At 37.0% G+C, this 25280-nt stretch overlaps 1 protein-coding gene across 3 annotated transcripts in view; it reads left to right on the forward strand.

Moving 5' to 3' along the window:
- DYRK1A (dual specificity tyrosine phosphorylation regulated kinase 1A) overlaps positions 1–25280 on the forward strand; it is a 146595-nt gene that overhangs the window by 91931 nt on the left and 29384 nt on the right. For 2 of the 3 annotated variants that reach the window (XM_038581475.1, XM_038581477.1), the window contains 3 exons: positions 15061–15257; positions 19625–19744; positions 21764–21952. In XM_038581475.1, the coding sequence (XP_038437403.1) occupies positions 15061–15257; positions 19625–19744; positions 21764–21952 (506 nt within the window). The remainder of the gene's footprint in view (positions 1–15060; positions 15258–19624; positions 19745–21763; positions 21953–25280) is intronic. The other variant, XM_038581476.1, reaches the window with a different exon arrangement.

The raw sequence follows: 25280 nt of genomic DNA on the forward strand, positions 1-25280 counted from the left end.
CATACTTATTACTGGTTTGTGAGAAATGCATCTTTTGCCAGTTTTTTTTTTTTTCCCTGAAGGGAGGGGCCTACCTTGGTGTTTTTACTTGTATTGGTAGAGAGCTTTCTTATGTATTAAGGATATTGTATAATACTTTGGACAGTAAGGTGTTCCATGCTATTTCCATTTGGCATAGAACTCAGGTACAAGTTTTAAGCACTTTTGCACAGTAGACATGGAAGAAGGAAAACTAATTATGAGCTCTAAAATGATGTGTTTATTTGCTACATAAATACACTTTTAATGAAGGGTTACTTTTTTATATTATTAAATTTTATAACCTCTGTTGAACAGTTGACAATTTGCTCAGTGCTTAACTTTTAAAATGTCTTTGGTCAGATGAATATCTTGCCTTTTAGGCATTTTGTAATGGAAAATCCTTGTAAATTTACAGTGTTTTAATTGGAATCACAAAGCCAAATGATTGCCTCATTGGATAATTTTAAGTATTATGCTGCAATTCAATATAGGTACCCAAGTACTTAACTAGATTTAAAAATACCTCATATGTTACAGCTGTTTAGCTAGAACTAAAAAAGAGTGGGGGAGTATGTGTAGGGTTCTCTTTTCTGCTTAGGACGGGAGAGGGGGGAAGCTTTTTTTTAAGGTGTTGAGTTGTTTTGTTTTGTTTTGTTTTGTTTTTTTTCCCCTCTCAGCTGCTATTGCTCTGCCTGCTTTGGAAGAAAGCAGAGGTAAAGATCAGGGGGGAGGTTTGAGGCAGCTTTCTTTCCAAAGAAACCTTATGTGCATCTTCAGACATTTATTAAAATGCCATGGTTGTGGCATAGTTGAAGGTGATTGGCGGTCTATGGTAGGTGACATTTCTGCCTGTGTTGTCTTCCTAGCTGCTGCTTTCTTTCTGTGTTCGAATCTTTCTCCCCTTGAGGGGAAGGCAGCTAAGCAGGCTGTGTTCAGCTTTTTACTGGTTTCATGATATTTCATCTTTTAGGTGTGTTACACTATATAATTTCTTTCTGTACTTCCAGGTTTTTGGAAGTCAACTTTAGTGTGCATATACAGGCCTTGACAAAGTTACGGTCAGGAGAGCTGAAGAAAACTCTTGGAACAGGGTGGGAGAGGGCATCTCTTTGGGTAATTCAAGTTTTATGTATATGCACATATACATATATTTGTATACATGTGTGTATACATGACATTTTAACATTTCTTAAGAAAAGTGGCATTTTACTATGCTTTTGTATAGTTTTTTTTTAAAGGAATTGAGTTAGAATATAACCGACATTCTTTAAAATGTGTCTTTTATGCTCTAAACAGTCTCTAAACAGATTTTTGAGCACAGTCTTTCCTTTCGCAACGAACTGTGTAATATTTCAGATCCATGGCATTGTACAAGAGAGGGAATGCTTTAGATTTATGTGATTGGATAAAATGATGAATCATCTCATTTCATGTATGAGGAAACGGACTTATTTGTCACCATGCTGCACTTAATGCTTGTGCTAAGGCAAGTGAGAGGAGGTCTTACATCCTAGTCTAATGTTTTTCTGTATAGCAAGCTGAATGTTTAAGATGTATTTCTTGTTTTTCCCGTATTATAAATGAATTTGCTATTTGCATGTTATGAAGGGAATCTGTAGGGATATAGAAAGCAGGGCCTAGGACCATACGGTTTCACAAAGGTGATTATGAACAGCTTGAAACCTGCACTTATCCTGTCTAGATTGTTCCAGCGCTTTCCCTTAACTGTCTCACAGATGACTGACTTGGGGGAAGAAGTGAATGGAAACCCCACCTTCTGATTGAAAGCAGGAAGTGGCATTCATTGAATGCTCTTGTCAGGCTACTGCCAGTTAGGCTGGCTACTGCTAATCCTATCTCAGGTGACTGGATTTGCTAAGCCACAAATAAGGAGACATCATCTGACAGGTACTTGTATAAGAGACAGCTTTGAAATCAAGACTGATAGTGTTGAGCTGTATGGTTGCTGTCCTCATTTCTCTTGTTGAAAGACACTGGAATCTCAGGACCTGGCATACCATGTAATCTGAGTGATGATTTCTTCGCTTGCTTGAAAGAATTAGTTCCTTGATTACAACTAATCTGATTTATCTATTTGAATGACATGTCATTTTTGTAAAACTTTTGAAATCTTGTTTTTATGACAGTTAGACTTCCTACTTGCTGAAGGCTGAGTGGCTGCCGTCAGAGGGCACCTCCTCTCATTAGAGAAATGGCTGGTGTTTGGACACATGGGCTAGTTGGGAGGCCACTTACTGGTCACTCTGTGGTCTTCATCTGGATGCCTGGTGGAGCAACCATCGCATCCTGTGTGGATCTTCCAGCTATTCTCACTGTGGTTGTAGATGTTTTCCTTAGGGGCTTGGTCTCCATTTAGCCTGGTTAGTTATCTCTTGAGTAAATGATGTAATTTTAATACTCTGCTAGAAAGAAACTCATGCAGGTCAAGTCCTGTGTCTGTGACCAATACACTTTTTGTATTAAGACACTGATATGAAAAGACTGCTTCAGCAGGTCCTGGCTCATCTGCTGTTCTCTGGATTCTGCTGGAATGTAAGGCATCGTTTTCTGCCCCTCTGCAGGTCTGTCCGGTAAAACAACATCTAAAATTAAACTTCTGTTAGGAGCAAATGTGCTTTTTTTGTCCCCCCCAAAGACTGTTGTGTGTGTGTGGGGGGGGGGTGGGTTAGAGAATATATAAATTTAAGACCATTATAAGCCAGCTAGGATCATGTGACTACAATCATGAAGTTAAACATTTTTTTAAAAAACATTTTTATTGTATTTGCCTCAAAAGCAAGTTTGTGAACACTTTGTACAAGTGACGATTATTTTAGTTGTTGTATTAATTAATTTAATAAATACAGTGCTTTCTTTCATTTATGCTTTTTCTATTAAAGTACTTGTTTTCAGTTTTTCAGAAGTTTTATCGCAGTTATTTACAATCTCTTATCAGGTAATCATACCTAAGATTCAGCAGCTTGTATGTCTAATTTATTGCAGTATATTAATAATCTTCTGTTTTGTGTTGGCATTTCTGAATCTTCTAATGACAGATTCACTTTACAAATGGCAGGTTCACATTTGTAAGTTGTTGAATGTCTCTGCTCATCATATACTACTCATTTAGTCAGGCAACAGTTACAGAGCTTCTACTGTGTGCCTAGTACTAAATGTTCTAAGTCCTGGGAATTCAGTAGTGAACAAAGCATGAAAGGGGAGGCCCTGTTGGGGTTTAGGATTCATTCACGGGGTCATTGCACTAGGAGGTAAACTTGGGTTTCTAATCCACCACCAGCCACTAACTAGCTACCAGGCCAAGTTAGAGAATCACTGATCCTTCATTTTCTTCAAGAGGTTGGACTTGATTTCTTAAAAAGTTTAATCTCACCTCTAAAGTATCTCTAGAGATACTGTATATCTTTGTATATCTGTCTTTTGTTTCAAGCACCCCTGCCCTTCCTAGAAATTAAAGGATCAAGGTTGCTTGCACCTTGTTTTCTACGAAGTGGGGAAAAATTCTATTTAAATGGGTTTATTGGGGGATCCCTGGGTGGTGCAGCGGTTTAGCACCTGCCTTTGGCCCAGGGTGTGATCCTGGAGACCCGGGATCGAGTCCCACGTCAGGCTCCCGGTGCATGGAGCCTGCTTCTCCCTCTGCCTATGTCTCTGCCTCTCTCTCTCTCTCTCTCTGTGTGTGTGTGTGTGTGACTATCATAAATAAATAAAAATAAAAAAATAATAAATGGGTTTATTACTGATGAAACATTTTTATATTATGAATACTCTAAGAAAAAAATATTTCTCTACCTAGAATTTTATCATGACTACTGATAACCTGTAAGATACCAAGTGGTATAATCTACCTATTTATTTTTTACTATTTAAAAATGCTTTATAATTTTAAAATGTTGGGGGCCATAAAAATATAACCATATTACATGTTATCCTGTGTACATTATAATTTATGGAATGCAACAGCTATACCGTGGGTGATTATTTTAATCTTTTGTGTTCCAGATGCTATTACTAAAAATAAGTTGTCAACCTCTTATTTCAGCTGTAAGAATTTGGTTTGCTTTTTGTAATTGAAAGTGTTAAGGACCCATTTACTGTAGGATTAAGTAAGATTTTCTGTATTCTAGTTATCTGTCTATCCATCTGGTCTTTCTTAGTGGTTGCTTGCGGGCTTACCACACACAACTTTAATTAAGTTATGCTGTTGTATGCTTCCATTTTCTCCCTCCTGTCCCTGGTGCTGTGGTTGTCATCTGTATGACTTTGTATGTGTTATAAACTTTACAATATGCTGTAATTTTTGCTTTAAATTATGGGCTATCTCTTTAAAGTACTAATGAGAAAGGTCTTTATTTATCTACATTTCTACCGTTTCTGTTGGTCTTTATTCTTTTGTAGAGATCTCAGTTTCTGTCTGGAATCATTTCCCTTATTTTTCACTTTCATTTGTCTGAAAGTGTTTTGCCTTCATTTTGAAGTTTTGTTTCAGTGAATATAGAATTGTGGGTTAAAGGTCTTTCTTTCATCATTTTAAGATGTTGCTTTTTCTTTTTCCGGAGTATGTGGCTTTTGATAAATCAGTGGTGTTCCTGTATGTAAATGTGTATTTTTCCCTCTTTCTGGCTGCTTTTACAGTTTTTGCCTTCATCGTGTTTTTTAACAGTTGTGTGTGTGTGTGTGTGTGTGTGTGTGTGTGTGTTATTACACTGCTTGGGTTAGTGGAGTTTGGATCTGTGGGTTGATACTTTTTGTTGAATTTGGAAAATTTTCCTTCTCTAGTTTCTCTCTTCTTCCCTTTGATGCCTTTTCTAAATAGGAATTTTAGCTTAATTTTGTTATGAAGGTTTTGGAGGCTTTGTTTATATTTTTTCCCATTATATTTTATACTTGTTTTCAGTTTGATTAATTTATAGTGCGTTCTTACATTCACTGGTCTTTTCTTCTGCTGTTTAATCTGCTATTTGATCCATTCAGTGAATTTTTCATTTCAGCTTGCTCTCTATCTCTCTCTCTCTCCCTCCCCCCTCCCCTCCCTCCCTCCTGCTCTCTCCCTCTCTGAACCCAACATGGGGCCTGAACTCCTGACCCTGAGATCAAGAGTTGCATGCTCCACCGACTGAGCCAGCCAGATACCCCTATTTTCAGTTATTTTCATTTCTAGAATTACCATTTAGTTTCTTTATAGTTTTTATTTATCTATTAAGATTTGCTATTTTGGGGCACCTGGCTGGCTCAGTTGGAGGAGCATGTGATTCTTGAACTTGGGGTTGTGAGTTGGAACCCCTGTTGGGTATAGAGATTACTTAAATAAATTTTTAAAAAGTTACACTGTTTTTTCTTATTTTGTTTATTTTTTTTATATTTTAAAACCTTGCAATGCCTATTTTTTCTCTGCTAACTTCATAATTTCTATCATTTCTGGATCTTTAGATGGATTTCTTTCCCTCCTGAATATAAGCAACATTTTCCTGCTTTGTGTGACTAGTGTTTTTTGTTTTAAAGTAGGCTCCATACTGAATATGGGTCTTGAACTCATGACCCTGAGATTGAGTCGTACACTGTACCAATGGAGCCAGCCAGGCGCCCATGCCTAGTGATTTTTGATTGGATACATTAGGAATGCGAGGTAGTTGAGCATCTGGGTTTTGTTGTCCTTTGAAAAGTGTTGAATTTTGTTTTGGCAGACTGCACATCATCTTGATCCTTTGAGGTATGTTTCAGTGTCTGTTGGGACAGGCAGAAGGCAGCCTTTATTGTAGGGCCAGGACAGCTCTGCTCCTGCTCTGTGGATTTTTTGGGGTCTATGTTGAATGTCTGTGGTGTTTTCAGGGTTTTTCCACTCCAGCTGATAGGAACGCTTACAGTTTCCCAGTCGTGTGCGAGTTCTAGTAGCTGCTCACCTCCTAGCTCCTTGGCAGTTGTTTCTACTTCGTCTAACACACCTGCACCTGGCGCTTGGGCAGCTGAGTGATTGGCCACGGAATCTAGGGGATTTCTAGATGTAGATCAGTGGAGCTCCTTCTCTGTAGAGCTCCCTTCTTTCTGTGACCTGTCTCACAAATTCCTGTCAGCTCCATAGCCTTGAACTCGGATTTCCGTCTTCCTCACTTAGCAAGACCACTACCGTTGTATTTGGGCTCCAGCTCCCTCCGTTGTACCCTGGAAATTTTCCTCAGATAGAAAGCCAGGCCTCACCAGGTTTGTTTCCTCCTTCTCAGTGATCACAGCTCTGCACTGCCTGTTGCCCAGTGTCTGAAAACAGTCATTTCTTAACATCTGACCAGTTTTATAGCTGTTCATGGTGAGTGAGGTTGTTCAGTGACAAGGCACTCAGAAGTGGAAGTCTGATGTTAGAGGCTTTTAAAGAGATATGTTTTTATCCCTGTCCCACTGTTGTTATTCAAAATTTAATGTACAAATTTAATTAAAATGTTTCAGACTGAAAAACCTGGATATTTATTTAGATCTTACATGAGCAATTTCATTGTGTTTGTAGACAACTGAATATGTTGTCTTGGCTAGTTGGTTAAAACAAACTGTGTGTGCATACGCACATTCTGTCATGACAAAGACTGGCCACTAACTTGAGAGGATATTAGGAAACAATTTATTTGTCCTTATCATTAGATAATTGACAGAGCCCTAATATAGTTTGACATTAATCTGTATTTATTTAACACCTACTGTGGAGCCTTGTAGTAGGAAGGCCTACTGTAGTAGCCTTGCTGTGTGCTTTGGATATAAAAATGAGTAAGAAATTGACTGTCAAGCAGTAGCTCTAGCCTGTGCTATGATTAGACTGTTTTTTATTTCTGACTTATGTGCCCCTCATTGTAAAAATACTTTTCATCTTTATCCCCTTTAGCTCTCTCCCTCCCTTTCTCAACCATTTCTTCATATTCTAAATATTCCTGATGTATTCAGTTCATTGTTTCATCGAACAAATATTTATTGAATGCAGGCCACATGCCAGGCACTGTTCTTGGTACTGATGATATCTTGGTGAACATAACTTTTTTTCAGGGACTTATGTTCAGTTACCCTCTTAATCCTGTGCCTGTATTCCCAACCTCATTTAAAGTGCATTTGGCTATTCTTTGACGATTTTCTCCTTTGTGACGGACATGTCTTGTTGCTAGTGACGTTGCACATTTGTCCCCACAGTCTTGTTTGCCCTCCCTTCCTTCCTTTTTTTTTTTTTTTTCTTTTCCTTCCCTTCCTTTCTTAGGGGAGTTTGTCTCAGAAGTGTGGCTTCCTAATAACACCTTTTGGATGGTAGAGTTTTAATTAAAGTATTTTAATTAATTTGTGTTCTTTAATATTGTTCTTTCTGTTTGAAATCAAATGTGGATTAAAATACTGCAAGGATGGTTCTCTCAACATAATAATAAGCGAAATTTAAGTTAGCTACAAATAGAGTTACTTGTAGATCTTACATCAGAGATAAAATAAATGGCTATTTTTTTTTCCACTCAGGGTCTGCTCTCAGGCTTTTCTGCTTGATGTTTTTGCTCTCTGTCTACCTCTGCCTTTTGACTCTTGCCATCTCCCAGTCTCAGATCTGTTCATGGAGTGCTTCTCTGTAGAATCACTTGCTAATCTTTACTAGTGTTATGATGGTCACTGGTTATTACAGGTTTTTGCTGAAACATCGTAACTTGAGTGGAATGTGAAAGCAACTTCATTGTTTCTTTTTTTCTTTTTTTGTAAACTATTTGTCAACAAAATTTTTGAGATTTTAGAAACATGTTCATGGTAAAAAAAAAAAAAAAGATCCAGATCATTTAGAAGGATATTAAAAAAATGCACATAGGAACCTACTTGCATACTTTGTCTTTTACACTATTTGGCAGCCATTTAAACTATTATTTTGGTGGGATCCCTGGGTGGCGCAGTGGTTTGGCGCCTGCCTTTGGCCCGGGGCGCGATCCTGGAGACCGGGGATCGAATCCCACGTCGGGCTCCCTGCATGGAGCCTGCTTCTCCCTCTGCCTGTGTCTCTGCCTCTCTGTCTCTCTCTGTGTGACTATCATGAATAAATAAATAAAATCTTTAAAAAAAAATAAATAAAATAAACGATTATTTTGGTAGTGAACTCCAAATAATGATTATGAAGATACTTTTGTTTTTTGTTTTTTTTTTTTTTTTTTTTTTTTTTTTTTTTTTTTTGCTCAATAAATACTTGTTGAAGGGGACTTGGAGGAGGGGAGGCATGCAGGCCGCCCGCTGTCCCCTTGTTTTTTTTTTTGTTTTTTTTTTTTATTTATGATAGTTAACAGAGAGAGAGAAAGGCAGAGACACAGGCAGAGGGAGAAGCAGGCTCCATGCACCGGGAGCCCGATGTGGGATTCGATCCTGGGTCTCCAGGATCGCGCCCTGGGCCAAAGGCAGGCGCCAAACCGCTGCGCCACCCAGGGATCCCTATACTTTTGAATTAAATGTTATAAGATGATCATTAAATTATAAGACTTGATATTGCAGCATGTATATTGATGCATTTTTGAGCTAAAATATTAGAGCTAAATTTTAGTTTAAGTTGGACAAAGATTATATATAGTATGGTGTAGATGTCAGGTTAAACGATATGAAATTGCTTTTTTTTTTTTTTTTAAGATTGTTTATTTATTCATGAGAGACACGCAGAGAGAGAGAGGCAGAGACACAGGCAGAGGGAGAAGCAGGCTCCATGCAGGGAGCCCGACGTGGGACTTGATCCTGTGTCTCCGGGATCACACCCTGGGCTGAAGGTGGTGCTAAACCGCTGAGCCACTGGGGCTGCCCGAAATTGCTGTTTTGTAGGTCAAAGGAGGTCTAATATTAGCAGTTTCCTACAGTTCAACCTAGTACTTTATTAACATCATAGGATGAACTGAGTCCTTGTTCTTAATATCATTTGAACTGAAAGGGAAGATGGAAACATTAGAAATAAAAGCTTTGGTGATGGGCCTAAGATAAAATTGGGCTGACAAGAAATTCTCATACTGGTTGCCTCTCATACTAGAGTTTTACCATAGGAAGGAATGAATGAATGGATAATTTAAAAACTTCTTGGCTTTATGGGAGGAAATTAAACTTGAGTATCTTTCTGCATTTCACAAACAGCAGTTGAGCTGAGGAAGGAGACAGCATGTGGCAAACACACCTGTATACAACCCCACAACTGGTAATGTTACTAAGGAGTTGTGATAGATGGTATAGTAAATAGCTTTAAAAAAGTTTCACAAGCAGAAACCAAAGTTATTTCTTGTTAATTTGCGTTCACATTACCTACAGTAAAATTTAAGAGGAACATTGGATCTTTGTCACCTAACATACCACCCTTCTGCACAGGAATGTATATTAATGTTTTAATAATAATAAAAAACCCAAAATATCTAACTAGGAAGGCACATCTATTGGGGAGAAAACTGCCCTGTGGCGTATTGGGTAGTCAGAATTAAAGCTTACGTTTGGATCATCTGGCACTTGGATTAGTTGGAAAATAGCTTTCTTTTATTAAGGTAAATAATTACATTGGTTTTTAGATGCTATTTGAAGCAACATTGGCATGAGCTGGTGGCTTGTTAGAAACGTAGACTCTCAAGCCCTATTCTCAGTGTATTGAATCAGAATCTGCATTTTTAACAGGATTCAGAGGCAATTTGTAAGCACATTAAAGTTTGTGAGGTACTATTACAGATGGGTGGCATTGTCACCTCCAAACAATGCCATAGTAAAACCTCTCAGTGCTTGAGAGGTTGAGTTGAATTTAATGCATGTAATTGCATCTAGATTCAGAAAATAAAACACATATTTTAGGAGGATAGTTAGCACAATAAAAAGCAGCAGCTAGCCATTTCTTTGTATTTCTTTCATAGCTATCTAGATATCACAAAATTATCCCTCCCTTCCTCCACATGTTTACTTGAGTCTAAATCTATCTATGCTACATGATTAGTTGATGTCTTGTGATTGCATGTGTTTGTGTGTATGTGTACATACCCAAGTCAATAATAGTATAATAATATACAATAATTACATTTTGATGAGTCAAAGATAATTATATTGTAATGTATATAATAAATAAAATGATTTGTGTGTTGGGGAGGTACAGACATTTCAGCCCAGCAGAATGTAAGAAAGAAACACGAAACAGTTGGAATAAATAGAATGGTTATTAGTATACATTTGTAAATTAAACCCAACTACATACTGCTTACAAGAGACAAACCTGAAATATAAGGGAACGGGGAGTTGACAGTAAGGGTGGACAAAAGATATACCACACAAAGAGAAAGCATGGTGTGATCATACTACTATCAGACAAGGGGAAGCATTATTTGGAATAAAGAAGGGCTGTTATGTTCTACCTCAAGAAGGTAGAACAACTCTATGTAATCTGATAACATACTTAAATAGAATATTTTTCAGACACCTCTCTTGCTAACTGACAGAACAAGATGAGAGCAGAAATAGAAAACCCACATAAGAGAGGATATTTAATAAAATTAGTAAACCTTTGATTAAACTGATCACAAGGTAGGAGAAGGCCTCATTAACCAGAGCTGAATTGAAGGGATATTACTACAATTACACTTACATTGATAGGGAAGCTTAGAGGGTATAATGAAGAGCTTGATGCCAGTGCGTTTGAAGTGTAGATGGAGACACAGTATTAGAAAAATACAGCTTATCAAAACAGACACTCCAGGAAATACAAATTTGAGTAGTTCTATTAAAGATCACTTTTTTATTAATTTTTAACTACCCTCAAAGAAAATTCCAAGACCAGATGATTTCATCAGTGAATCTATCACAAAAGGATAATCATGACCCAACTGTGTTGCAGGAAATGCAAAGTCGATTTAACATTCAACAATCAGTCAGTGTGTTTTCACCATGTTAACAGAATAGATGAGAAAACTGATGCCGTTTCACTGGATGCAGAAAAAGCATTTAATAAAATTCTGCATCCATTTGTGAGGAAGAGGTTTTAGCAGACTAGGACTAGAAAGGAACTGGATTCATATGATAATGATTATCAGTTAAAAACCTATAGCAACCACAATATTAGAGAAGTGCTAAAAGCTTACTTTCTGAGTTTGGGAGTAAGAGTGGTACCTGTGTCTCCTCTTCTGATCATTTCTGTTTTAGAGGGACAACAGCAAGTAGTAGAATAAGGTGAGAAGAAGAATAAGGATTAGGAAGGAAAAAAAAACTTCCAAATGCCCAGCAGCGCTATTACCTACTTATTAGACAATGCTGATAAATTCATCATTGCAAAAAATTCTGTTGCAATTTCATTATTTTTAAAAAAGATTTTATTTCTTTATTCATGAAAGACACACAGAGAAAAGGCAGAGAGACATAGGCAGAGGGAGAAGCAGACTCCTTGCAGGGAGCCTGACTCACAACCCAATCCCAGGATCTCAATCTGAGTCAAAGGCAGACATTCAACCAACGAGCTGCGCAGGTGCCCTGACAGTGTACAGTATCGATCACAGTGCCAACATAGGTTTATTTGTTTTGTGATTTTGATGAGCTAATTCTAAAACATACATGGACACGGAAAGGGTTAAGAATAACCAAACCATTCTTGGGGAAGTACAGAATTCTCTACTGGATGTTAATTTAAACTTGTAAAGCTGGTTCTTACACAAAGTTCTAAGAAATCTAGGTAGGCCTGTGCCCATTAGAACAGAATAAAGAATCCAAAACCAGATCCAAGCAGATATAGGCATGTCATTTATGATAAAAGCATCACGGAAAGTTTGCCTTTTTAATAATTGGTCCTCAGTCGAATGTCCATTTAGGGTTGGGGGTGGGTGGAACTTGTCCTCTAGTACACATACACAGAAATCAAATCCAAGGGAATTGCCTATCTAGATGTGAATGGTGAAACTCAGCTTCTAGAAGCTAAGGGAGAATTTCTTATGACTTTGGTTACAGGGAACATTTCTTAAACGGACACCAAAAATACTAATTCTAAAATAAAAGGTAATAAAATTAAGAGATTGTGCTCATTAAAAAACACCATTAAGGGAGTGACAGCGCAAACCACTTACAACCAATAAAGGGTTTATACCCCAAATATGTTACAAATGGAATGTTTGAAGTTTTCTAGATGTGTAAGAAAAAGACTTTATTGATAGAAAAATGGAAAATCAACCTGAATGGGCGTCTCACAGACGTGGATGTTTAACTGGCCTTAAATAAATGAAAAGATGCTTATAGTTGCCAGGAAAATACAAGTTCAGCTCTTAGTGAAGTACCATTACATACCTCTGGTAATGGCTGAAAATTAGAAAGACTGATGATTCCAAGTTAGTGAAGGAATGGAGCAGAGGAGACTTCATAAACTGCTAGGGGAAAAGCAGCAATTAAAAAAAAACCAGAAAAAAAAAAAAAACCCCAGCTGAACAGCATCTCTGGTATACCAAAAGACAGTAAGACTCTTCCTAGTGGCATTATTTATAATAGCTCTAAACTAGGAAATAATCCAAATGTCAATCAAAAGTCGAAAAGATAAGTAAATCATCACATGTTCACACGATGGGATAACATAATGAATAGACCACAGCTTATAAACATAACATGAAGTGAACAGACCCATTTATATAAAGTTATGACTGATCTGGTTTTGGAGGTCAAGATACCCCTTTGGGGTAGAGGATTTGGGTATCGATTGAAAGTACCAGGATCCATTATTCATGGCTTACTTATAGTGTCTTATTTTTAAAAAATCATAATAAACCCAAGGGATGTGTTAGTGTGATAATAACTCTGCTTCATAGATAGGGAAACCAAGACATAAAGTGGTTAAGTAATTTGCCATTCAGGGCCTTAGTGTTTTTATTGTTTGTTTATAAGACATATTTATGTGTCAAAGAACTCAATCTGTTTTGTATATGTCTAAATTTATTTATTTATATACCTTCCCGGGTGTGTGTGTGTGTATGTGTGTTTATTTTATTTATTTATTTATTTATTTATTTATTTTGTGTGTGTGTGTGTGTGTTTAACATTTAAATGTAAAGCCCATTTCCCTCCATTACTTTACATTTAAGTTTCTTTTTTTTTTTTTTTTTTTTGGCTGTTGCAGACAATACCAGAATAAACACTCCCTGATTGTCTTTGTGCATGTCCTCGATTATATCCTTATGATAAACTCCCAGTTTTTTTTAAACTGAACAAAAACTTGTTCTATATAATTGAATAAACTGTACTTTTTTAGTATGAGTAATGTAATGTTTAGAAAATTACCCCATCTATCATGATAGTACACTGTCCTTTTACTTAGCAAATATTTCTTAATCCTGTACTGTGGGTCCGTTCAGGACTTGGTGCTGTAATGGAGGGAGACAGAAGCTAAGTCTGAAGGCAGTGCCAAGGCAGGTTATATTCATGTTTCTATAGAGGTGGAGGCTTTGAGATGTGCACTTTAGAAAAGTCATTCTGGTATCTTCTTGAAGAAATCAGAGTTGCAAATGGGCAGAATAAAGACAAAAAGAGCTATTAGGAATCTGTTTTAGTCCTCTAAGTGAGATGGGTTAGTGGAGATGGAAAGAGATTGTATTTGAGTGTTCTGTAGGAGGTGGAACCAGCAAGATTTGGCAGCTGTTTGCATGAGATTAGTCTATGGAGGAAAAGAACTCTCACTTGACTCCAGGAGCTTCGATTCTGGTTGACTGGGTTGGAAGATGGTATCATTTTTTGTGGTGGAAAATAGAAGTGGACTTTGTATTTTTGAGAGAATTGAGCTTTGTTCTCTTCAGTTTGGAGAGTCTATGTGGCATTCAAGGAGAGATTGCTCCACAAAAATGAATACTATCCCCATCGTCCTTTACTGTACATCACAATACAGTAATTGCAGCCAGTGTTGGGCCATTTATTAATTGCCAGAGCTATTCTAAGTATTTTACACATATGAAAGTACTTAACTTTCACCATGGGCTCTTGAGGTAGATATTACTATCACTTTTTAGGAAACTAAGTATGCAAGGTCACGCAGTTGGTAAGTGTGGAGCTGAAATTTCAAACTACAGCAGTCTGACTGAGCATCTGTGCTCTTTTACCGTTGGGCCACGATTCTTGATGTCTCAGAAATAGTACTTTAGTAAAAGTACCCTGGTGCTGAACAGTATGGTCTGTTGCATGCTTGGAGTCAGCTGGTTTATTCAGGAAGACAAGCACAAGAATTCTGGGTCCCCAGTTCATTGGCTAGGGTTTGGCCCTTTGTCTTTGGGTTTAGTCTGTGATTATAAGTATCATTAAATTTAAGAAGAAAGGTCTTTTTTCTTACCTTTTTAAAGGAAGAATTAACTTTTATTAATTATCAAAAACTTCTATGGATCCAGTGGTTGATTTTCCATGTCTATACAGTGAAAATCATGACTGTGGTCCCAGCCTCCCAATGGAATATTTATTGTCTGTTCAATACACTTTCGGTGAGCTTGCCAGGTCTGGGTGCTCTGCGTCAGAAGAGTTTGGAGGAATACAGAATCCTGTGAATTTGTGTCTGTGTGTTTGTATGCTCAACTTTTATGTACCGGTGTCATTGGTGAGCACTGTTAGGACACATCTTTTACTTGGTTTGAGGGCTGCTGGAATATTGATTGCATACACCTGGCAGGTGCAAAGCAGCATCTCAGCAGTGTTCCTCTGAATGGGTTTCTAAGGAGCTGATCTATTGAAGAGGCCCTTCTCAAGAAATCAAAGATTACTTGTGCAACTTATAGTTCTCAATTGACGAAAATCTCATGTGAAAATAAGTATTGTTGATGATTGTTATTCCTATTGGTTTACAAAAAGATTTACTTAAGATTTCCTCTTACTACAGATGTATGGACGCTCAAATCTATATTTTTTACCATTTAACATAGAACTGTTGTGTCAAGTGTGGTTTCTTGTTTGCACTTTGTAGTTTAAAAGTTTTTAATGTTATCGAACATCCTAAGGTCCTTATGGAGGGAACTATCAGGTCAAAAGATGCAGGCGTTAAGATATAAATACATCCTTTCAATCTCACTTGTTATCTTGTAGGAGGAGAGACTTCAGCATGCAAACCTTCATCTGTTCGGCTTGCACCGTCATTTTCATTCCATGCTGCTGGCCTTCAGATGGCTGGACAGATGCCCCATTCACATCAGTACAGTGACCGTCGCCAGCCAAACATAAATGACCAACAGGTTTCTGCCTTATCTTATTCTGACCAGATTCAGCAACCTCTAACTAACCAGGTAAGTTCACGCTGTATCAGAGATGATTTTTGTTGGAGTGGTAGTTTCTTCCTTAAAATGAGAGAACAGTAAATAGTCAAAAATCGTTGAATGGTTTTTAATTTTACATGCCACATGAGATTCTAGATTGATGAGAGATGATGTTAAGAAGTATGCATTAAAAAAAAAAAAAGAAGTATGCATTAAAAGTTTGTTGGCTTTTTCTTTTTTCTATGTGTGTCCCACTTAATTAAAAACACTCATAAACCATAACATTCTCTCATTCTGTAATAGGGAGGAGAGAAGTTATTTTTAAAAGAATATTAGTTAAAATAAAGAAACTGAAAGCTTATTTTTATGGAAAAGTGAGTAAGTAGAAAAATGTAAGTTCTAGGAAAACAAGTCAGATTCCATTATCACAAACTTACAGAGCTGATTTTATGATGTTATAAACGATTTTAGTGCACATTTATCATAGTATGAAGCTTCTTAAAATGAAAAAGAAAAAACTGTAATGCAAATTAACTTTGCTGGTCATTTTAATATTCAGGTTAGAGATTCAGCTGTTTTTTTAAAAAGTGGATAGTTGGCAGAATAAATTCACAAATTTGTCACTATGCATACGTGTGTGTGTACATGTGCATTCATTGATATTTCATGAATTAACAGTATTTGCTACATTGATTCTTGGTTTGGGAGATTTTTTTTTTTTTTAATTAACTGTAGTTGTAATATAATTTCTTTCCCCAATGAAATAACGAGGGTATGATGAACGCTAAGGATTTTTTCCATGCACTTAGGAATTGGGGTTGCCACTGTTTTCTTTAGGTCATTTAATGTATTAAGTGATCATAAACTTGGAAAATTTCAATGTATTTCTTATGCTGGATTATTTGAAGGAAAGGTCTTTTTTTTTAAGGTCTTTTATTTCTAATTCAATAGTACGTGGTTTTAATGAGCAGTTGGCTCTAGTAAAGTAACATGATTGGGGGCACCCTTGTATATATTATAATAAGATTTTTGTCAATAGTTGGGCTGGCTTTACGATTTATAAAATGTATGTAGTGTGTGTGAATAACATTCATAGTTAATAGTAAGTTGAATTATGGCAAGATTTTAAGAATTTGTTTTATGTAGTAAATTGGGAAGTTGTATGTTTGAGAATTGGAGCAGTTGATCCGAATGTTCAAAGCTAGAGTGCGTGTATCAGAAGAAAGTTCTTTGGACATACAAAAAGTAATAATAGCATAATGAATCATTTGCATTCTACAGTTGACCCTTGAACAACGTGAGTTTAAATTGAGCCAACCCACTTATTGCTGTACTGTATTTTTCTTCCTTATGCTTTTCTTAGTTAATAGTTTCCATTCTCTAGCTTACTTTATTGTAAGAATAAAGTGTATATTATACACAATATGTGTTAATCAGCTGTTTATTGGCAAGGCTTCTGGTCAGTAGTAAGCTATTAGTAACTAAGTTTTTGGAGAGTCAGAAGTTAACGCATGGATTTTCAATTGCACAAGGCCAAGCGTTGGTGTTCCTAACTCTCTCATTGTTCAAGGGTCAACTGTACTTTTAAGCGACAATATGTTTGAATTCATTTTCTCAATTGTTCAAAAAGCAACCTATTAGGCAGGGTACCTGTTTTTAATATTTTACAGCTAAATGGACTAAGCTCCCATCTGTGACTTCTACAAGTATTGAAGCAAATAGACTTGGGGATCCAGCCCAGGTTCTTTCTTTTTAGACACAGTGCTCTTCTATAACACCTGGTGTCTGAGGAGGGCTAGAAAAAAGTCCAGTCCTTTATAGTTATTTTTGTGGTTCTATTATTGTAGTAGGTAAGTCAGCACAGTGCCTGTTTTTAGATACAACTAGTGTCTTATTTGGTGGGTAATTTTAAAATAAATAATTCATTTAGTATTTCCATTTTAAGTTATAAAATATTTTTAAAGACTCATATGATGTAAAAAGAATGTCTTTTAAGTAACAGTATTCAGCGAGATATTTCTATCAGCCCCAGAAGTTTCTGAACCTGATGAGGCAAATTAGAAGAAGTTTTTCTTATAACTGAAGTAAAACACTAAAACTGTGTGCTGATGCGGCATGGTCTACGAGTCATAAGACATGGGCCCAAGGTCTTGACTCATGGTGTAGTTGTATGAGGTGAGTCAGGTCACATGGGCCATTCTTCTCTCTGTTCCTCGAATGTAAGACTGGGGCCTTAGACTATAACCCCTTGCCCAATCCTAAACGTCTCTAAACTTAAGTCTAGTTGTAAACGTCTATAATTTTATTATTTGATTTCAATGGTTTCTTATTAATTACCCTATCAGTATTTTTTTAAAAAGGTTTATTGAACAAGTAATTGAAATGAGCTAATAACTTTAACATTTTATTTCTGGTTATATTAGTGATGTGTTTCATAAAAGTTTTTTTTTTTTTTTAAAGATTTTATTCATGAGAGGCACAGAGAGAGGGGCAGAGACACAGGCAGAGGCTTCTTGAGGGGAGTCCGATGCAGGACTCAATCCTGGGACGCCGGGGCCATACCCTGAGCCAAAAGCAGATACTAAACTGCTGAGCCACCCAGGCATCCCTCATACAAGTTTTTAAGCACAGTCTTGTTCAAAAGATAAATTGAGGAAGCAAGAGAAATATAGTAGAAGTAATTGTAGAAAAGTATGCTTGATGTTAGGAATGCTAAGTCCATTTTCACAGTACCTTCTATAGTTCTTAGATCCAATACTCTGGATGTGTGCTGTCTGTGGTTTTCAGCTGTATCAGTAGCTCTTAAAGTAGCAAGAAAGGCAGAATATAGTGTTGTTCATTCTTCATTATATATGAAATTAGGAGATATATATATATATATATATATATATAAAATGGATAGAGTAGGTATTATTAAGCTAGAAAACAGTTTTTAAATCTAAAATCTAGTGTAAGTTCTGAAGGTTACACTATGGAATCTTCAAGAAAATAAAAGATTTGTTTTAGCTCTCATAACTGACTTATTAAGCACAGGATGCAGACTATATGCTTTTCTTCATTTTGTGATCTGTCTTCACCCAGAACAGTCCCAAGAACTGTGAGCATTGAGGATGTGGGTTTTTCTAGCCCCAGAGCCAGATAGCTGAGGCAGCAGGAGGATGGCTCATCAGCTTGCCATTTTGCTTTGAGGACACTTGGGGAGCCAGAGGGCTGGGAGCAGAGGAGGGGCCTTGCCCCCAGCAGCCTGAGGAACTCCTTCCTGGGTTTTCTTCAATACTGTAGGTTTTCTTCCTGCTGTGGAAGGGAAGAAGGGAGCTTGCTCTGTTCCTCTACATTTTCCTGCCTTTATGATGACAAGCAGGAAACGGAGAAGATGTTAAACTTCAGCTTAGGGGCCAGCCACTGTTTAAAAAAGTTATTTCCTAATTGTGAATTTGTGCTTATAGCAGCACAGTATTGAAATACAGAAGCTTTTTGGATACCTAACATGAAATCACAGTGAAAGTTAGCAAAGGGAATGTTGCTTAGTTTGTAGGATTTAGTTTGTTCTTCTCATATAGTTTGAGCGCTTGCTCTGTACAAGGTGCATTTGAAACAATGGAATGTAGTCTGGTGGAAAGGCCAGTTGTTTGTGGGCAGAATACATCTGTTTTATATATACAGAGGCTCCTGAAATAGTAATTTCTCTTGTGAGAGGTATATAAGAAAAGCAAGGTACTCAGAATTAGCTCATCAGTTTGGCCTCATAGGCAGCGGTGGCCAACTTTGGAAGAGATTACTGATATTTTATAAAATGCTAAGCACATAGCACATACTCCTATTGAGCACAGGAAAACCATTGTTACTCAGTAAAAATTACCTTCTTATCCAATTTCTTATATGTCCTCTATATTCAAAATTGTTGTCTTAATTGTGTGATTTTGGTGTTTTGACTGCTCCATTTCTGCTCCATGGTCACCTTGCTTCATGGTGCCAAGTGGATCCTGAAATCCTGTCCTAGGAAGCTGAGTATTGGGTTTGTTTTTGTCTTGCCTGTTGTCAACCAGATCAGGCTTTAGGAATAATTCAGAAATTTTTTTTTTGTATGGTGGAGAAGCCTTCATTGGGCAGTATCATGTGTGTCACTTGGCTCCAGAGGTATGTCTGTGATCCCCCTGTTTAATCTGAGGAACAAGATCGAAAGCCTTGGGCAGCTGGTGCATTATCTTCTAATTTCATTTATTTGTTCCAGTGGTTGTCTTCATTGGAATCCAGTTGAAAGAGATAACGAAGAGAGAATGTATAATCCTCTAATATAGATGTCTTTTTTTTTTAATACATATACACAGGTTACAGAAGACAGGGGATTTATACCAGTGCAGTATAGTTAAAGTGCTAGTCTTTTCTGTCTATTTAAGGTGATGCCTGATATTGTCATGTTACAGAGGCGGATGCCCCAAACCTTCCGTGATCCAGCAACTGCTCCCCTGAGAAAACTTTCTGTTGACTTGATCAAAACATATAAGCATATTAATGAGGTAAGACCATTGATTTGTTTTAATAGTGTATCTTACAGTAGAGCAGGAAAGAGAAGTTATTTTGTGGCCTTTTTAAACATATTAAACTTCATTCCCAGTGATTGTGAGATTGATGATTATTGGTAAGTTAATGATTTATACGTAATTATAATCATGTAAAGGAAAATAGACACATTAACGGGGACTGCCAAAAATTAAGAAAATTGTGGATAACTTCTCTCTTTTCTTAAAGTTGTATGTAATATATGCTAAGATATTATTTTTGTAATAACTTCTCTCCAAAAGAAGAAAGGGAGAGAATAAATACACTGTAAAATTATGCATGTTAGAGTTTTGGTTAAATTTTTATATTTAAGCAAATTTTATTTTCTGTTTCTATTTTTGCCATGGATGTCAGAAGCTCAGAGATCTGTTTAATACCCAAGTTAACAAGCATTTGGCGTAGTTTATTTGATATATCTAATTTTTATGTGTGTTCTTTTATTGTAAGAGATTCGAAAGCCTTTTTGGTGAATGTAGATAGAAAAAGACATAGCACTTTGAATTACTCTCATTCCAATTTGGCTTTTCCCTTCCATAAATTTTTTTCTGGTGTCTTAGACCTTTGGCTTGATTGCCATTTGCTTCTAGGCTCAGCTGTAGCTCTGTAATTAATTATGAAATGAGCTTTTCTGGAGAAGAGTGGATGTACCTTTGCTTCCTTTCCTCTTCATGGGATTCATACACTCTATCCTACTAAAGGCTTATGATATATCAGCTCTAGAGCTGGTTTAAAAGGATGTTCCTATGTATATGTAAATTCTACCGCAGTTTGATGCTGCTTAATGCCAGTATCGTTAATATTACTGTAGCAATGTGGCAAGATAAGATTAAAATGAACTCAGTGAGGAACATTTCCGAGTTGGATTTTGTACACAACTGATTTGTTAGAAAAGTGTGCCAAACTAGCTTTTGATTACCTGAAAAATCTGATAAATTATTAACAGTTTATTCATATCAGTTTGTTAATATCTGGTAAATTGTTAACAAAAAGGTATTGTTAAGCTGTGGTGAAACAAGAGTTTAACAGTAGCTTTGTTGAAGCTTGTTTTTAACTGTTTTGCCGCCTTGTAATCTAGAGTTTTTCTGATGTTATTCTCTGCCGAATAAACTTTATAATTTCCTGATAGTTACCAATTACTTGGATGATTGCCTAATCTACCAGTTATTTTTTACTGGTCTTAGAAACAATTTTGTAAGAAAAACAGATAGGAGGAAAATAACTGATCAACCACAGAATTTATGGCCTTTGTGTGGGGAAAGGGAGGGGGAGTGGCTGATTTTCATTCTTACTTTGTTTATAGGCTTAAAAACCAGGCATGTCTCCGAGAGCCTTTTGTATTAATACAGTTCATATGTATCTAAACTTTGAATTCTTAAAACTTTTTGCCTTTAGAATAGAGATGGACGGGCAGAGGGTATGCAGGATATTGATAGGAGGATAAAAATGCTCTTTATTTGATTTGGCATTTGCTGGTTACATCAGCATCTATTCCCCACCCCCCACCCCCCACCCCCCAGGAAATCCCTCATATTACACTCTTAAGAGCTTTGCCACCTCATTGTACACAAATTATACCCTAGTTTAAGAACTAAATGTAAATCAAGCCCTGTTAAGTCTTCTTGAATGGGCTACTTTGCACTAGTCACATAACATCTATTTATAAAATGTACAAATAGTATAATTTAAAAGTGAATTTCAGTGGAAACATTTTTCATTGGTTATTTATCACCGTTATTATGTAATTTAAATAGCAACTATAGAAAATTCTTTATTTCATTTTTTGTATTTGTTATAAAGAATAAAAATTCATCCGTTTCCTTCTGATGGTAGACTTGTCTCACTCGATCTGTGTTGTGTGTGTGTGTCTATATGTGTGTGTATGTGTATAAACACACACAGACACATACATATATACGCCTCCCACTAACCCCCAAAGATTTAAATTATACAGTTAACACTCTATACTCTCCTTTCAGGTTTACTATGCAAAAAAGAAGCGAAGACACCAACAGGGCCAGGGAGACGATTCTAGTCATAAGAAGGAGCGGAAGGTTTACAATGATGGTTATGATGATGATAACTATGATTATATTGTAAAAAACGGAGAGAAGTGGATGGATCGTTACGAAATTGACTCCTTGATTGGCAAAGGTTCCTTTGGACAGGTAATTTAATGAAAAATGCTGAATTTCCTAAATTAGAACTTCCTAGTGAATTGTGTTTTTACACCTTTCCCTCAGTAGTACGCTTTCAGTGTTTGTAAATATATGTAAACAATGGATACATGAGTATTTGGATTATCATAGTTCTTTAAAGCTAGTAAAACTACATCAGCTCTAAAAGCTCCATGAGACTCTTCTTGTCCATGTTTACTTTCTAGAGCTACCTAGTACTTACCTTACTAATGACTGAATGGTAGATTGTAATCACTAATAGGTGGCTTTGCCCCTTTTGTAGTCTGGGGACGATTCTTGGTTGTGAATGCTAGAAATATTTACCTTCCTGTCTGATACTCCTCTTCAAAAAGAAGAGAGTTTACTTGACACAGCAGGTGCCCTGTCACTTTTTTGGAGGCTGGGAAACCCAGGGAGCTGTGCCCTGGGTTTTTCTTTCAATTTATCTCCTATTGTCAGGCTTTGAAGTGGGCAGATGGTCTTTAGGATTTCCTCTTCCTCTTCTCATAGCACCAGCATGGCTGATACTGGGATGGGGTTGTCTGTGATGGAAAGACTCATTCAGCAGCTTCTAGCGAGAAGAGCAAGGAAGGGACTCTCTGAGAGGCCTGGTCTTTCTCTCCATTCCTGGCTGCCTCTCCGCTCATAGCTCTCTCTTCTTCACTTGCCCACCCAGGCTCACTACACAGCACAAAACCATAAATACGTCCGTCTCTTGGATCAGCTGTGCTTAGACCAGAGAGGCATCACACCTCCTTGGGTTTTTTTTTGTTTGTTTGTTTGTTTGTTGTTTTGTTTTTGTTTTGTTCTCCTTGCACCTTTAAGAAACTTTTTCCCTGGCTGGGGACCCCCCAGCTGCTCCCCCTTGTCAGTCCTATCTCAAGTCACTGAGCTCTGTTTGGTGTGAGGTGTGGTTTACTGTTGATCTCAGTCTCCTTTGCCTTGCCAACTTTGTGCTGTGAGTCCATTGTTCGCCTGGAGTCCAAACACTTCTGACTTCTCAGTGGTGAGGATAGAATGGGGTTCAAAATGACTTTTCCCAAACTACCTTTTTTTTATTTGTTTTGGAATTTTTAAAAGTATGGAACCTGCATGTTCTTATATACCTGTTTCTGCCCTGAGAGAAAGCAAAATATGCCTTTTTTCATACTATGAGGGAAAATTCTTCGTGTGTCAGTCTGATCATGCTTGGGACAAAAAGTATATTATAGGTTGTTAGTAGCCACAGGTGTAGACCCAGAAAAATCGCAGCTCTTCAACTTATAAGGAGATAAAAGGTTGCTAGGAGGCCTCGGTAATTCTGGTGTGGTTCTACAAGCCTCATTGTCACCTGCATAAGATACCTGCCTCTTTCAATGAGTTCAAGGAATTTCAGTAATTTTATATAACTCGGGAAACTTTTTCTTGATTAGTAAGCTCTTTTTCTTTGAGTCAGCGTTTCTCAGTATTTTGGGAGTCCCTCTTTATGAAATAATACTTTTTTGTCAGAAATAGCTTCTGCTATTCTCTTAAGGAGAGGCATTTCTGAGGCCCAGCTTTTAGTAAGGTGGTAAGCACCCTACATAGAGGGATTGCTGTCTCCATCTTGAAAGTTACACCACCCATTGAGGCAATTGCCTTCAACAGGACGTTTTTCAACTTTTGTGTTGTCCACCATGAAAGTTGTGGCCATATTGCTGACTCTCTAAATTTTGTGTTCCTTTTTTCAGTTTTCCCTATTATTTAGTCTTTGAGTTCAGAATGATGTTTTTCTCTTCCCTTTCACTCTAATTTTCTTATACTTTAATTCCAAAAAGCAAGTGAGAATATTTAGACCTTTGAAGATAGAGGCCTATTTGAAATCGCACCCCATTTCATCAGGTCAGACTCATGCCTTCCTTAGGCTGAGGGGGGTTCACATTCTGGACCTGTCATTCAGAGTAATGTCTTCTATTCTGTCTTGGTCAGACTTCCTCTCAACTCTTCGCCAGACCCTTGTCAAATAAGAGGCCCCTTCATTACTTTAGCCAGTGGTTGTTACCAGTCCTGATTGCACATTGAAATTTCCCAGGGAGCTTTCGGGGGTGGGAGTGGTGGTAGTGGAGAGGAATGGTGCCTAAGCTCTAAACCAATTAAATCAGAATCTCTGTGACTGGATCCTGGGCATTTGTATTTTTTCAAACTGCCTGTTGAATGTGTGATTCAGGGTCGAAAACCATTGCTTTAGTATTTAACCAGTTAACTATTTGCTAAGTCAGTAAATAGCTGGGCCCCTGTTAGTGGCCTTTGTCCTGGAGACCATTGGGATCTGGACATAGAACTGCAACTCTTGGCGCTGTCAATATAGTCAGTGAAACAGAAGAATATCAAAACCACTTGGTCAGATGTTTACATGGGTAATCTCTGATTTTAAAGACAATAGATAGTATTTTTTGGAATTGGGTGAAACCAGAAATAATTGCATTTTTCATTCTTTTTTTTTTTTTTTAAGATTTTATTTATTTATTCATGAGAGACCGAGAGAGAGAAAGAGAGAGAGAGAGAGGCAGAGACACAGGCAGAGGGAGAAGCAGGCTCCATGCAGGGAGGCTGACATGGGACTTGATCCCGGGTCTCCAGGATCACACCCCGGGCTGCAGGCGGCACTAAACCACCGCGCCACCGGGGCTGCCCTGCATTTTTCATTCTAATTTGATTTGTAACTGAACCATTTATAATCTGTCATTGACCATATATCTAACCTTGACTGATAAAAATCTTGGAACATGCATTCCATTCTTTTCTTCTCTAGTGGGACTCAGCAAACACATTGAAATCACTTGGAGTTCTGCCTACATCTCCACACTTTCTGAATGTGCTAGAAAGTGGATAAAACTATTGCCTATTGAGACTACATATATTAATATAAATTAACATTTGATTAGTTATAGTGGTTGTGATTTGTGGATAGTTTTATCTATGCATTGATTTTTCTGATTTTTTTGTAAATTTCTTTGTAAATAATATGAAACTCCTTTAAATGAGTAAAATTAAAATGAGAGGTGTACAAGGTAATTTGCTCATGAGCACTCCAGTTTCCTTGACATTGATTCTGTAACTGTCAAGACCAAGTAATTATGGCTTTTAACATATATCATGGAACTTTCCTGGTCATTTGTGTTAGATTTGTCTTTTGTTATATACCTGTGTTTTAATTTATGAAAATCTAATTTAAGGTTAGCAAGTTATCCACATTTTTCAAATTACTTAGAACCTTTTAAATATTTTACACGTATACTTGAGATTTAAACTAGCTTTTTTCTCCCATTAAAAGAACAATTAGAATTGTTTTACACTGTTA

The sequence above is a fragment of the Canis lupus genome, chromosome 31 (assembly GCF_011100685.1).
Source record: "Canis lupus familiaris isolate Mischka breed German Shepherd chromosome 31, alternate assembly UU_Cfam_GSD_1.0, whole genome shotgun sequence".
Taxonomy (NCBI): domain Eukaryota; kingdom Metazoa; phylum Chordata; class Mammalia; order Carnivora; family Canidae; genus Canis; species Canis lupus.